General features: G+C 35.6%; 1 protein-coding gene and 1 long non-coding RNA gene across 3 annotated transcripts in view; one reads left to right on the top strand and one right to left on the bottom strand.

The window, feature by feature from the left end:
* Nucleotides 1–6141: 6141 nt before the first annotated feature.
* Nucleotides 6142–16640, top strand: part of agmo (alkylglycerol monooxygenase) — an 83815-nt gene continuing 73316 nt past the window's right edge. Inside the window, exon 1 of one of the 2 annotated variants that reach the window (XR_012390432.1) lies at nucleotides 6142–6385. Coding sequence is in view for 1 of the 2 variants with exons in the window: in NM_212883.2 (NP_998048.2) it covers nucleotides 6263–6385 (123 nt within the window). In the remaining variant the exon portion in view is untranslated. The remainder of the gene's footprint in view (nucleotides 6386–16640) is intronic. The other variant, NM_212883.2, reaches the window with a different exon arrangement.
* LOC141377885 (uncharacterized) lies at nucleotides 7165–15542 on the bottom strand. The gene is made up of 4 exons (XR_012390986.1): nucleotides 14283–15542; nucleotides 13893–14007; nucleotides 11797–11943; nucleotides 7165–8891 (listed from the first exon to the last, which is right to left on the bottom strand). It is a non-coding gene; the product is annotated as an uncharacterized lncRNA (long non-coding RNA).

The following is a 16640-nucleotide window of genomic DNA, read 5'->3' as shown; positions in this document are numbered from 1 at the left end:
GAGCCTCGGAGATAGAATAAGATGAGGCAAGAGGAGCCAGCCAGGAGAGATATGGGAGGGAGAGGAAAAAAGTGTGACCACCTTCGCCGAGAGCTAAGGAATGAACTAACTACTCCTCATATACGCAGTCGCAACTCAGTACTAGGAAAAGCTAAATTAATAAACAATGACAAACCCAATGCACAGGTAATTTTGTGTTTTAATTAAAATTAAATAACTCTTTTTAACCCAGTGGTTAGCTTTTCCCATTTATGACTTAACCTTTATTACATTTTCTATTTCTATTTTATGCTATACTAAAATCTTCCCATCTAACAGGCTTTTTAGTTTTTTAATAAAATCTAAAAAATATTAAAAACATGTATACTGTTTAGATCATGTACTTCACATACAGTAAGTTTCTGTATAATTAGAGGTATATAGCAGAGAACTTACTTTAATCCGTAAATGTAATACTTTAATACTGAAATAATTTAAAAGTTTTTATACTCGCACGACATGGACCGTCTTTCTGTTATGTTCTGTGTTTGTGTACTCAGCAAATCTTATATCAGAAGTTAAACTGACAAGACTTGAAACAGACTTCAACTGTATATATTTATTCGTTATATTTTGTTATATTATGAAAAATATTCAAATGTTACAATATGTACAATGCATACAATACAGTTTGTAAAGCATTATATCCCTACATGTCTTATTGAATGTATTATATGACAGATCTACTGTAGCTTTGTTAACTAAAGAACTGTAAATCTAATTGGATTTTTATTGTAAACCTTAAGTGAAGTTTATTCATAAACAAATTTCGAGAGGATCATGTGCTTATGATTGTTCACAGCTGTTCCAACTTTAGCTAATGACTGATTATCCTATCAGACGATTCTTAACTCACTATAAATAACCAGACTTTTCTCATCTCAATATCTTCGTCTTGAAGAAACCCCCCCACCCAACCCTACTTTCCCTCCTTTCAAACGGGCGTCACGGTGGCCAGCGATTAGCGCTTTTGCCTCACAGCAAGAATGCCCCTGGTTTAATTCCTTTCCAAACCAGACGGCATTTCTGTGCGGAGTTTGCTCGTTCTCCCCGTGGTCGCGTGGGTTTTCCCCGGGTCCTCCTGTTTCCTCCCACAGTTCAAAAACAAGCACTCTAAACAATTAATCAAAATACATTAGCTAAACTCTGAGTACACCTTTCAGCATACATATCCGACACTTAGCTACAATAAGCAAGAAGGGGAGTCATCGAGATCTACCTGAGCTCAAACTCCCCTCTCGCCTTGCAACGGGAGGGAGCCCAGGGCTCGAGGATCTTATAAGCTCAGGGCTCTCTCCCGGGACAGCACGCCAAACTGGCTTTACTATCAATCATCAGCTAAGTGTGAACTCTTGAAATGAAAGTTTATTTTTATGTAACACAGGCCAGCTAGTGAAGTGCTATCCAGGTAAATCTCACTCCTCTTACCTTAAAAGGTGCTCTAGTGACAGATGCTAGTGACAATGGTCTTTAACTTCCTTGTTAGAGCAACCGACTCCCATGCAAAGAATCGCTGGTTCGATTCCAGCTCAGACTGGGCTGTGTGCAGTTGGACCGGTGGGTTACATGTGGGGGCTCATCCGGGATGGGAGTGAGGTTTAGGGGGTGAGTGTAACGGAGGCCAGCTAGTGAAGTGCTATGCAGGTAAACCTCACGCCTCTGGCCTCTAAAGGTGCTCTAGTGACAGACGTTAGAGGCCATGGTCTTTAGCCTCCTAGGAACCGGTGGGTTACATTTATTTGTAAAGTTTTCACCTTATATACTCTCAAAACAACCATAAATCTACGTATAAAGAGTTAATATGCAAAAACCTCTGAAATTGTCTTTGAAAATAAACATTTTTCTTAGCCTCCAATGTTTTTTTTTCAGTTATTTCACTTTAAAGGCAACAAAAAATAACTTATTGTTTGCCATAAAAGTGGGTTTACTGAACATACATACAGGATCTTGTGAAAAATGCTCATTTTAGAAAAAAATTCCAGATGACATTTTGAGGTTTTTGCATCCAAACTCTTAATATGTTTATTAAATAATTTTATTTTTGCAATTTTTTTCATACAGAAACAGCACAAAAGCCAGCAAATTGTGGCCCCGTAATAACTGACATTGACCAATAGTGACCTCCTTACAGAAGCTGAAATTGTGCGTCTTAATTGCACACAACTGGCCTGGACCTTATGTACCGATACACAGGCGTTGTTGTGTATTCAGCTGTGGCTCTAATTTGTCAAGAACATTTTTCTAACCCTCAGCAACTTCAAATGCCTTAAGCTGAATGTTCCTATAGAGAAACCCAGCGAGGGTCTGCGACTCATCACCGTGATTATGAGGCCAAACGTATGCTAAGGCCGAGCGAGAAGCTTACATGAATACGTTATTAAGGAAGAAGCAGGGGAATATATTAAAATTCAGTTTCTCCTCCAGGCAGGGTCAGGACTTCTACCTTAAGTCTGAGAGGTGGCTGAGGAAAGGGATCATATTATATTACAAAATCAGGTCTGAAAGATTGTCTCGTGTCGCCACAGAGTGAGCCTGCATGCTAATTCGTAACGCAAGCCAGCAGAATGGAGACACGTTTGCCCACCAGGACCTGCGATTCTGAGGGTCCTGCCAAAAGAGTCAGTCTTCGCTTCAACTACTTTTGACGGAAGAAACCGCAAAAAGATATTTTGTTTGAATGTTTTCGTATCACCAAGGAGACTTGCTGCACAATGGAATAGAGAGGTCACACACAAAGTCATGCTACTCTCGGCTTCACATCTGAGACTTTCTCTGCACTTTGACTCCTTGGGTTCCTTCTGCTGGACAGGAAAAGCTACATTGTTTTAGATGTAGTCGGAGACACAAAAACAAAAGCAGTTACTACAAGCTTTTTCCAACATATTGTTACATTTACAGTTGAGTTGGTGCAGCTTTTTCCATCTGAAGAGCTTGTCTGTTTCTTTAAGTAATTTAAAATATACTCTCTCTGGCCACTTTATTGGGTACAGCTTACTAGTACCGGGATGGACCCCCTTTTGCCTTTACAACTGCCTTAATCCTTTGTGGGATAGATTCCTCTGAGATTTTGCTCCACATTGACATGATAGCATCATGCAGTTGCAGCAGATTTATTGGCTGCACATCCATGATGCGAATCTCCTGTTCCACCACATCCCAAAGGTGCTCTGTTGGATTGAGATCTGGTGACTGTGAAGGCCATTTGAGTACAGTGAACTCATTGTTATGTTTAAGAAACCAGTCTGAGATGATTTGCAATTTATGACATGGTGTGTGATCCTCCTGAAAGTAGCCATCAGAAGAAGGATACACTGTAGTCATTAAGGGATGGACATGGTCGGCAACAATACTCAGGTAGGCTGTGGCTTTGACACAATGCTTAATTGGTACTAATGGGCCCAAAGTGTGCCAAGAAAATATCCCCAACATCCTTACACCACCACCACCAGAATGATCTAATACTCTATGACTTTCAGATGAGATGTTAAACCGAGGCTCTTACTCTCTGTGGTCATTAAAAATCCCATGGCATTTTCGTAAAATAGTAGGGGTGTAACCCCGGTGTCCTGGCCAAATTCTCTTTATCGGCCCTTACGGTCATCCCCATCCACCGAATTGGCTCTATCACTGTCTCTCCACTTCACCTATAGCTGGTGTGTGGTGAGCGCACTGGCGTTGTTGTTCTGTGGCTGCCGTCGCATCATCCAAGTGGATGCTGCACACTGGTGGTGGTGTGGAGAGACCCCCCCCCTCATGATTGTGAAGCGCTTTGGGTGTATGGCCATACACAATAAATGCGCTATATAAATACACATTACTTACTTATTATGACACTAACACGCTTGGGGGTTAAAAAATTCGGCTTGAGACTCTCTGGTATTTTCTAGAGGATGCTTTATAATGTAAGTGGATACATACACATAAAATACAAAAATAATTAAATGTTGATCTAAAAATGCTGGGTTGTTTTAACCAAAGTATAAAAAAGTTGTATATATCAAAGGTTGGGTTAATATTCAATAAAAAAAATAAATACTCAAATTTTGAGTGGTACCACATAACCCGAATTTAAGTAAAAAAAACAACAAAACAAACGTAGATTCATGTATTTGTTCATTTAATAAGCCTATTCTCTGTAGCTTTACTTATTAATTGAATTTCCTTTATTAAAAAATATTTTGCAGAGGATTCTTTATAATGTAAAATGTTACAAACATAGAAAAGACGAATATAATTAAGTATTGATCTAAAAATGCAGGGTTGTTTTAACCTAAACGTGAAAAATATGGACTAAGTCAAAGGTCAGGTTAAGATTCAATTTAAAAAAACAAAAAACTAAACAATGAATGGTACCACATTTCACCCAAGCTTGAGTTAAAATAAATTTAGTCATGTCTTTGTTTTTGTAATAAGCCTATTCTCTGTAGAAATATACTAATTAATTGAATTTCCTTTATTAAAAACTCTTTGTTTTTAATAACCCAAAAATTTGGGTTGAAACTATTCAGCATTTTCTGTCTAGAGGATACTTTATAATTTAAAATGATACAAACACAGAAAATATGAAAATAATTAAGCATTGATCTAAAAATGCTGGATAGTTTTAACCGAAGAATGAAAAAAAGTTGTTTATGTCAAAGGTACGGCAACCCAATGGCGCAGTAGTGCTGTCGCCTCACAGCAAGAAGGTCGCTGGTTCGAGCCTCGGCTGGGTCAGTTGGCATTTCTGTGTGGAGTTTGTGTGTTCTCCCCAAGTTTGCGTGGGTTTCCTCCGGGTGCTCCGGTTTCCCCCACATTCCAAAGACATGCGGTACAGGTGAATTGGGTAGGCTAAATTTTCCGCAGTGTATGTGAATGAGTGTGTATGTGGATGTTTCCTAGAGATGGTTTGTGGCTGGAAGGGAATCCGCTGCATAAAAACGTGCTGAATAAGTTGGCGGTTCATTCCGCTGTGGTGACGCCAGATTAATAAAGGGACTGAGCCGAAAAAAAAAAAAAACATTTATGAATAAATAAATGTCAAAGGTTAGGTTAAGATTCAATAAAAATAAACAAATACTTAAACATTGAGTGGTACAACACATTACCCGAATATGAGTAAAAAAAACGAATGTAGATTCATGTCTTTGTTCATTTAATAAGCCTATTGACTGTAGCTTTACTAATTAATTTAACTTCTTTATATAAAACTAAGTACGCATGTTCATAAAGGCATGTTGACTCATTTTTTAATAAAACAAATTAGAACAAGCCTGTTATTAACAAACTAAACACAACTTTTGAAAAGTAAAACAAAAAGTTTTGACTTCTGTCATAACTGATAAGAAATATTGAGATTACAATGTATAAGGTATCAAGAAGATTAAAATATATGAGGTATCAAAAATAAGGGTAAAAACGACTAAAAATCCAACTTTTTTTGTAAATATGCAAGAAAAAAATGCCAAAGACACAATATGAACAAAAAGACAAAAAGGTTACATAAATATATCCCAGCAAATTATACAATTTTAAAAGACTTACATCAAGAAAGAGTTTTACATGCAATATAATCATTATAGAGAGTCTTTTAAGGAGTTCACGTACAAATAAAAACCCTTTCTAAAAATAAAAAGTTAGGTTGTTTCTTTGAAAATGTACATTTATGGGTGTAAAATTTAGCCATAAAAATCAATAAATTGATAATATATTTACAATGAGAGGGGTCTACGTTTAGAGAGTAATGAAGATTAAAAGTTCAAGGGATATGCCTACACACAAGTTTGCAAATACGAATCTGGTAATAAAATTGGAAATGTCAACCCAAAACACTTTACAGTAAGTGCACTTCCAAGATAAACGATTTAGTGATTCATTTGGGGTAAATGGTGAACAAAAATCTAACATAAATAAAATCCTTTGAAGTGACGTAATTTTGTAATATTAAGCAAAACGTGCGACTGTAGTTGTAATATTTTCCTTGCGTCTCTTATCAATATAGCTATTATCTACTATGTGTATCTGTAAACTCTCCAACTTTGTGCAGTAAGCCAGACGCAGGCCAATAGTTAAAGTTGTATAATCTCAGTAAGTAAAAGTGCTCGTCTGGCGTCACGTGATCCCGTCATCCATCTTCATACGCTCTCCTCGTCATGGTGAAGTTCAAAGGTCCGAGCGCTTGTAGGTGTTCATAAACAACATCCAAGTAATGCTGAGAGTAGCTCCAGCTTCACAAACAAACACAATGGCGCAAGTGGAAGCAAACAATGTGACTGTTTCTCAGGGCTTTCGGATGCTGTTCAGTCTGATGACGCCTGAGGAATCGTCATTCGCGACTGTAGAAGAGGTGCCGAAATATGTCAATCAGGTAAGCGTGACGTCATTGCAGAGCTTAGGAAAGTTTAGGATTCATGACAGCAACACAAGTGTTTGTTTGTTTAGCTGAAGTGCTCACACACGCAGAGCTTTATGGGATGTTTACGTCTTTTTATCGACCACATATGTCCTCCTTTTTCTGTTTTATCACGCGCAGCAGCTCCAAAAACTGTTAGATTCATTGTTAAAAACACAAACAATGCCTTACAACGCAATATGCCATGTCTTTATACAGTGAAAGTTTGTGTTATATGATCTGTACTGTATGTATTGTACTGTTGGGCGGCATCACAACTGTCACTCACATACAGCATCCATTGATAGCTTGTTTCGTTTTGTTGCAGAAAATCACAGCCGTTTTACACGAATAATATGCTGATAATAAGCACAATTCAATTATTTACACTCATAGTATAGCCTAATTTCACAAAAAAATAATCCATGACTCCTAATCCAGCAGACATTGTGTAAAAATGATTATCCTTTAAGAAATGCAGTTGTATACTGTATTACATTATACAGTAACAAAAAATAAACTGTTAAAGGCATAGTCCACCTAAAAGAACAAAAATCTGTTATCATTTACTCACCCTCACATGATTTACCACATTTGATTTAACTTCTGTTAAGCACAAAAGAAGATATTTTGAAGAATGCTGGTTGATTGTACCCATTGACTTCCATAGTATTTTTTCCCCTACTATGCAAATTAACTGGGTCAGCCAACATTCTTAAAAATATCTTCTTTTGTGCTCAACAGAATAAAGAAAGGTCATACAGGTTTAAAACCACATGAGGAAGAGTAAATGAGGTAATGATGAGGTAATTTTCATTTTTGGCTGAAGAACTATCCCTTTAATTCTGTGCTCCATAAACTGGATACGCATGATGACAAGCACGTTCGCTTGCTAAAATTATGCAATACTGATCCAAAGGCCTTTGTTATTGCTGAAAAATAAAACCAATAAATATGGTATCGACATTACATCAGTAACAAACACAATTAAATTAGATATTCATAGTTTTTAAGTTAGTTAGTTCGTTAGTCGTCACCTTGGAATAATAATTTCTATCTGCGTTCTGAATAATTTTGAGATATTGAGCTTCAAAGTTTTTGAATTCCTTTTAGCAAACAGTATGTGTAACATTTATTTTAAAATAAAAAGTCTTAAAATGTAAACAACTTATAAAAAAAACATTCCATAATGTAAATAAGTTGTCATTTAATAAGAAAATGTCAACAACTCAATTTTGACAGAAATGTCAGATAGAACCTTATAATTTTAAGGTGACAAGTATACTTTATCTGTCCCCGTAGAGAAATTTCATTTGCAGAATACACTCAGAGAGACATCTGACAGTTTCTTGGAACCCCTGCTGTAAATAAATATCCACTATAGTGGCCATCAACTGCTACTGGAGGAATTAAAAAACTATATAGCTTGAGGTATAAATGATACTTTTGTCCCATTTCTTACACATCTGGCAACACAATATCGACTACCTGATGGTAACAACCTGAAGGCATGTGATAAAGGATGCCTCTCATCATTGACAATCATGATAGCCTTATTTAAGATTTTTGGTTTGTATATACTATCAATCCTACTTAGTTTTATTCCCTACAACTTATTGGCTGTTGTTACCACCTTCCCCAGTGACCTCCTATGAGCCTCAGAAACATTCCCTTACCAACAGATCACACACTATAAAACATGATCATCAATGTGTTGTCAACATTAAAAAACAATAATTTCTCTAAGAAGAACATTTAGTGTTGAAGCTTGAATCCTTATACAATTAATTCATACATGCCACTTTTTTTGTTTGCTAAAATGACTGTTAAAAGCACATGTATCATGCATGCATGACTTGCAAAAAGTATAATGTGACATTTTGCAGTGCAAAGTACAGATCTCTGTGTTATATGAGCAGTACATGTAAGCACAAGTCATTTGATGGTTATACAATACAGATCTATAGGCCTGTTTTCTTTCATTGCAGAAAATAAATGATATACTAATCAATTACACAGATAAATCTAGATATTATATATTGATAATAGACACAAGATGATAGGTTCATACATTTTTGTTTCACAAAAGGATTCCAAGTCGATCTTTAGACCTTTGTTTACTGCAGAAAATAAAAACTAAGCAAGTACACGCACAGATAAATTTAGACGATTCTATTAAAATTGATATTTAAACCATTGTATATTATTATAAGCTTCACCATAACTGCTGTTTTAATGCCTGTGGCAGTTTTCTTTGTGTTGAAATTGTTAAAATCAACTTCTGTAAAAACACCTTCTGTTATGTAATATCTCATTGCATTAAAAAGAAAAGGCTGCACAGTTGCACAGTGGGTAACGAGTTCGCCTCACTGCAAGAAGATCGCTGGTTTGAGCCTAGGCTGGGTCAGTTGGCGTTTCTATGTGGAATTTGCATGTTCTACTCATGTTCGCGTGGGTTTCCTTCAGGTGCTCTGGTTTCCCCCTCAGGTCCAAAGACATGTGGTATAGGTGACTTGGGTAGGCTAAATTTTCTGTAGTGTATGTGTGGTGAATGGAAGTGTATGGATGTTTCCCAGAGATGGGTTGCAGGTGGAAGGGCATCTGCTGCGTAAAACATATGATGGATAAGTTATTGGTTCATTCCGCTGTGGCGACCCCAGATTAATAAAGTCAAAAAGTGAAATGACTGAATAAATGAATTATAAAGAAAAGTACTGTATATTACTGTATAATACACGAGTTTTAGGCCAACATTAGATCTGTTGTTTTACTGATGGTATAATGGATATGTGTGACCATTAACCACGAAACCAGCCATAAGTGTAATTTTTTTATCAATTTAAAAACAAATATTAGATTTATACTGGCTGATGTATGGTTGGTTAGGATAAGAGTTAGGTTCGGTTAGAGTTTGAATTATTTTGGTGTAATTGTTTAAGACATGTGAAAGACAATGTTGAAGAGAGGCTGTTTGTCCTGGTTTGAGCTGCATTTCTGCCAGTGTTGTTGTTGTCTGAATTGATGGAATTGTAAATGCAAAAAAAGCACAGATAGGTTTTTAACCATTTAAACCATAAATTGTATTCCTTCTGGAAAGGACTTCAGTGGTAATAGTTTTTATTTTCTGCATGATAATGATCTGCTAATTGCAGTGAAATTCTATTTGGAGAAAGAATACAGCTGATGAAATAAAGACAGTCATGAAATGGCTTCCACAGGGTCCGGACCTGAATATTATAAGGATCACATGTACAGAAAAACAAAGATATGACACTCTAAGCCTTAAAGAAAAACTCTGGAAAGTGCTAAAACAAGCCTAGTATTACACAGCACATTATTTCAGAAAATGTCAGGACGATTAGAACAAAACAGTTCAAGCTGTGCTTGGTGCCAAGGGAAGCCACATTAAGCATACTGTAGACTTAGTTTGAAGAGGAAATAATGTGCTGTTTTTGTTTTTTCGTACAAATTTTCTATATTTTCTGTTTGTTTTTAATACAGAGACTGATTGGTTTTATATTGTGCAAAAGTCTTAGGTCAACAATGCTGCTATAGTGCTAAAGACTTTTGCACACTACTGTATATTAAGCCAGTACACTGTAAACAAATACTGGTCGCCTTAAATTTATAAGCCGAATCAAATGAACCTTTTAAGTCATTTGAACTTGTATTAAACTTACTTAATGGCTTGCGTAACTTATAAAATTAAGTTAGAACATGATTAACTTAGTTTAATATGTTACAATTAACTAAAAGCTTATGATGTCATGACTAATTGATCATATTTTTTTTTACAATGTATATACCACAAGACAAGCACTTTTACTTAAACCGTACACTACATAAATATGTAAATACACCTAACTTATATGTTAGACAATAAAATGAATAGAATTACACATTGAATACTATATACATTATATAGTCTATTAATTATATTTATGAAAATATGGATAATATTATTATTTTATGCCATTTATAAGGCATAATTTTGTAATCTTCAGGGCTTCTTCAGTATTGATAATACTCATTATACATGTTTTTAATATACTCTGACATGATGCTCTTTTTTCTGACTTTAATGGTGACTCCTCCCATGTTTTCTAACAAGTCTAAATCTAAGCATTTAAGTAAGTGCATTTTTCACCTTTAATTGTGTGGTTTTCTTAATTTTCATAGAGGTGTAAAAACAGTGAACACCATGCCTGAAAACATTAAGTAAATAAGTCTGCCACCTGCTCAGGTTTTTATGCCCTGCAGCGCGGTGCTCACTCCTCTCGTTTTAACAGACCCATGTGTGTTCTTTTGGGTTTGGCTGCACTCAAATCAACACATGTTTGTTATTTGAGGTAAAACACTCACATTTTTACAGGCCTCCATAAACACATGAATAGAGAAATAGCAATTAACCACACAGCAGGAATCCTAATTGTTGTAATTCTGTCACAAACACACACTTGTTAAATTGCCTCCCTTAACATTCTGCGCAAGTTTATTTGAAGTTTCTGTCGCTTGATGTGTGTGTGGGTGCAGCAGACAATAGAAATTCTCAGTGCTTTCTGGTCTCGCACAGTATACAGATTTGTGTTTCAGCATTTTAGAAATAGTTTTTTTGAATTTGCCATAATTAAAACTGTCATCGTGGTGTGTGTTGATTAAAAGTTTATTAAAACAATAACTTTTCTGATTAGGCATTAATTTAAAATTTCAGTTCAATATTTTCAGAATTTTCTTCAATTTAAAATTGTATCCTGTGATTATATACTATTTCGAAGTTGCTTTGAACAATAAGTAAACTGACTATTGAGTTGCTCAGTTTGAAAATAAAATAAAATAAAATTAAATTAAATTAAATTAAATTAAATTAAATTAAATTAAATTAAATTAAATTAAATTAAATTAAATTAAATTAAATCTTCACTGCCAACTATTCCAGCATGTTTTATGCGGCAGATGTCCTTCCAGCTGCAACTCAGTACTGGGAAACACCCATACACACGAACTCACTATGGCCAATGAGTATTTTAACTTAACTTAACTTAACTTAACTTAACTTAACTTAACTCGCTAAAATGTGTCATGGAAGCCAAAAATATTGCAGTGTTTTTTTGGGGGGTATTATATAAGATAATAATATTTTTAAAATAAACAAACGTATTCATTTGTTTTTGAATAAATCTTTTAAGTTCATTCATTTATTTATTTTCATATCGGCTTAACCCTCTATTAATCCAGGGTCGCCACAGTGGAATGAACCGCAAACTTATCCAGCATGTTTTTACACAGCGGATGACCTTCCAGCCATAACCCATCTCTGGGAAACATCCACACACACTCATTCACACTGATACACTATGGAAAATTTAGCTTACACAATACATTTGTACCACATGTCTTTTGGACTTCCAGTCTTTGGAGCACCCAGAGGAAACCCACGCGAACGCAGGGAGAACATGCAGACTCCACACAGTGATAAATACTATCGTCTCAAAGCAGGTTGCAGGTTCGAGTCCCGGCTGGCTCCGGTGGCATATCTGTTTGAAGTTTGCATGTTCTTTCTGTGTTCGCGTGGGTTTCCTCCGGGTTCTCTGGTTTCTCCCACAGTCCAAAAACATGCGGTATAGGGAAATTGGAGAAACTAAATTGGCTGTATCCTGTGGAAATGAATGTGAGAGTGTATGGTTGTTTCAGTAAGAGTTGAGGCTGAAAGGGCATCCGCTGCATAATACATATGCTGGAATAATCGGCGGTTCATTCTGCTGTGGTGACCCCTGATAAATAAGGTTCTACGCTGCAGGAAAATGAATTAATATACTGAATATATTTTTAGATATTTTTAAAAATGTTGAAAAAAGTGCCATTGTCTTGTAAAGCTTGGTATTAGATGTCAGTGGCAGCATTTTTTTTTTTTTTTGCGTTCTTTAGAATATCTTGTTTTGGGTTTAACAGAAGAAAAGAATTCATAAAAGTTTAGTAACTTGAGGAAATGTTCATTTTTGGGAGACATATCCTTTAAAAATGATATTGCAACCACTTAAACTTCATTGTACTGTATGTAATATGAATGTGTGTCCATAAACATGACACTAAAATGTGAAACTAAAATGGTTGCCTACTTTTTGAATTCAGACCCCCCTAAAAACATATTAAGAGATACATGTAACTAACAATGGCAGCTGGGTTGTGTCTGGGAGGGCATCTGCTGCTTGAAACATATGCTGGAATAGTTGGGGGTTCATTCCGCTGTGGTGATTTCTGATAAATAAGGGACAAAGCCGAAAGAAAACGAATGTAACAAACACACACTCATTTTACTGTATAGAAATGTTTATGACAACAGTCTAGTCGACAGTAGATTTGTAATAAAGGGATTTGATTGTTTTGTGTTTTCTGTGTAAAGTTACATGAACCGTCCAGAATGTGCCCAAGAAAGCTGTTGAAAAAACCCCCAAATACCCACATCTGCTTCACAAATGTATTTTTTCTCTTCCATGGTGAGATCTGAGTCCACAATCACAGCTTTTATATACAACTATTAAAGAGCCCTTCAGCATTTTTAGTGAGCTTGAAATATGTTACTCCATAGGCTAATAGTGTCGTTTTCATTTTGTTTTTGCGTTTGTATAGTTAAAACGTGGTGATAAAGTATTTTTCAAGCTTTATTTTAAAATTGATGCACACTTGTTATTGAAAGTACTGTCATTAATTATCTAATCAGGTTGAATTTCTTATACATTAATGCTAGCTTGTAGGTTTTAAATGTTTTCATAGCACTGGCAGATCGTGGTTTACTGTATTCGGCAGCCAGATGTGTCCAGGTTTGCGTGTGATAGGAGTTCCCTAGTGGTCACCCGTGCCTCAGTTCACACATGTGTATACACACACACACACACACACACACACTCGCACACACTTAAACACTCAAACACACGTGTCCCATTCCACCTGTAGATCTACTCTGTTGTTCAGTTCAGTGTACGCATGTGTGTGAGAGTGTGTGTGCGTGTGTGTTTGCATTTGAGAAAGTGATTCTCGGGTTTCACACTGCAAAGAGTGACCCAGAGCACTGCCAGCACCACGTCTGTTAAGTTTTTAATTGGCCTTTTGTGATTTGCTCTAGGTTTTGATGGCTAATCCAAGAGTAAGAAATCCTGAAAATCCCTCTTTAACCTCCAAAGTTAAATGCCGCATTTGAGTTATGATATCCACGATTACGGGATGATTAGTCAACAGCCATGTTCATTGACTGCTTAGAGAATCCAGCTTGAATACATTTCATATATAGTCCAAATACATCATATGTTTTGCATTGAAGTTTATGCATTTTACAGACATTTTTTTATGCAAAATGCAATCTATTCATAGACAGTATACAGTACGAATACAGTATATACAGTTAGGCCAAAATTATTTATACCCAAGGGATATTTTCCCCCCGATTTCTGTATAACAGAAAGAAGATTTTTCCAACATATTTCTAAACATAATAATTTTAATAACTTATTTCTAATAACTGATTTATTATATCTTTGCCAAGATGACATGACATAGTATTTTACTACATATTTTTAAAGGCTTAACTAGATTAATTAGGTTAACTCGGCAGGTTAGGGTAATTACTGTAGGAATGTCATTGTATAACAGTGATTTGTTCTGTAGACAGTCAAAATATATATATATACTATATAACTTATAACTATAATCTGGGGTCGCCACAGCGGAATGAACCGCCAACTTATCCAGCAAGTTTTTACGCAGCGGATGCCCTTCCAGCTGCAACTCATCTCTGGGAAACATCCACACATTCACACACACACACGCACACACTTATATACTACGGACAAATTTAGCCTACCCAATTCACCTGTACCACATGTCTTTTTGTTAAACGTGATTTTTACATTAAAATGTTTAGAAATACATTTGTAATATTTTGGAACAGTAAATGTCAGGCTGAATAATCAAAATAAAACTTCTGCTGTCTTCATTTTTTTCAAAAATATAGATTTCTGTACTATTTAAAACAGCCTCTTTGGATATCTTTTCTGCTGGAGATACTGTTGTCCTAAAACAACAACAACAAAAAGTAAATAAAAACTCTTACACATACCTTAGGAATGGTATTGTAGAATATTTTGGCGGTTTTAAAACCTTGACTTTTTCAAACCGCGGTAAACCTTGAAAAACGGTTATCGTGCCATGCCTACTTCAAATATATACTGTATGTGTAATTTATTTAGGCTTTATAGAATTTGTACAACATGTGACCCTGGACCACTAAACCCGTTATAAGTGTAATTTTTGTTTTATATTAAGATTTATACAAGACATAAAAGCTGAATAAATTAACTTTCCAGTGATGTATTGTTTGTGCAGGACAAGTGAATATTTAGCAGAGAAATGACTGTTTGAAAATCTGCAATATGTGGGGTGTCCTAATATTTTATTCTACCTGTCAGATTATGCTACCATCACTGTATTGCACTGACCGACTGGTTCTGAGGTTGGGGTTAGAAATTGGGGTGGTTTAGGGTGATTTTACGACCTCATATCACACCAATCCACATCAAAATTTATGCAGGTAGCACAATCTGATGGGTAGTGTATTTCATCATCAAAATTTGCTACCTAGGTTTTGAAAATCAGCTAGGACATTCTGACAAGGTAGGACAAATCGACTGTTTAAAAAAACATCTAAATGATGAAAAAAAAAAACTCTTTGAAATTAAGCTTTGACATATAAATGGTAGAAAATGTAGAAAATATCTCTATGGAACATGATCTTTACTTCATCATTATGAGGATTTTAAGCTTGTGCTTCATCCCACTTCATTTCAAACATGTTTAAATGTATTTTGTTTAAAGAATTGTTTGGTGTTTGATTTTTCTGTTTCGAAATAAATAAATCAAATAAGATTTTAGACATAGAAGTCAATAATTTTGACCCAATACATTGCATTTTTAGTTATTTAGGCATTTATAGATTTAGTTAAGTATTTTTGTAGTTAAATATTATATGTAAGACACATACTGTAATTATACCTAGAATACAGAATATGGGACTGTTAGAATTGAACACCAGGGATGATAGGCAAATGTGACACAGAAGCCACTGAATAGGGTGAAAGTGACATAATAAGAAAAAAGAAAAATAAAGTATTCAATATTTACAGGCATGTCCCACTAAATCAGCAGCTTTGACCACAATCTGCCAAAACAGACTTTCTCCAGACTACTCCTGCAACTACCCACTCAGAGTGAGTGTTTGGGAGCCATTTAATATAACTGGCTCCGCCCATGGACTATACCATTTAATAGTTTGGTGTGGGAATAGGTAGACGAATATACATATAAAAGACATTAAACAAAATATAAATTAACGGAGTAAATACGTATGCACACTTAACTCAAAATACAACACAACCAGCAACTAATTTATATATAAACAACAGACAATGAGTTTTATCACCAGCCATGAGGTCGTGACCCTGATGATGTCACCCCAAAATGGCCGCTCTGAATGGATGGTGTGAAACACTGGTTAAATGTCCTAGGTTTCATTAAGAACAGGTTTGGTTCTGAGGAGTGGATACTGGTGAGTGTATGTAAACTTTGTATGGTTTATTTTTATTAATAAATGATGTTTAAAGGAGCATGGGTCTGTGGTTATTTCAGGGTGTATGGAAAGATGATATAGGATATTGTTTGAGTTGGTTTTGAATTGAAATGGTACATACACACCCTGATAACCTTAGACAGTAGACAAAAGAAATAAAAACTTATTGACATTAAACAAATACACATGCACAATACAGTCGTGGCCAAAAGTTTTGAGAATGACACAAATATTAGTTTTCACAAAGTTTGCTGCTAAACTGCTTTTAGATCCTTGTTTCAGTTGTTTCTATGATGTACTGAAATATAATTACAAGCACTTCATACGTTTCAAAGGCTTTTATCAACAATTACATGACATTTATGCAAAGAGTCAGTATTTGCAGTATTGGCCCTTCTTTTTCAGGACCTCTGCAATTCGACTGGACATGCTCTCAATCAACTTCTGGGCCAAATCCTGACTGATAGCACTCCATTCTTTCATAATCAGTTCTTGGAGTTTGTCAGAATTAGCGGGTTTTTGATAGTTCAACTGCCTTTTGAGGATTGACCACAAGTTCTCAATGGGATTAAGATCTGGGGAGTTTCCAGGCCATGGACCCCAAATTTCAACATT

This window comes from Danio rerio, chromosome 15 (genome assembly GCF_049306965.1).
Source record: "Danio rerio strain Tuebingen ecotype United States chromosome 15, GRCz12tu, whole genome shotgun sequence".
Taxonomy (NCBI): Eukaryota; Metazoa; Chordata; class Actinopteri; order Cypriniformes; family Danionidae; genus Danio; species Danio rerio.
Note: the sequence above shows the minus strand (reverse complement) of the source record. Positions and strands in the feature narration are given on the sequence as shown.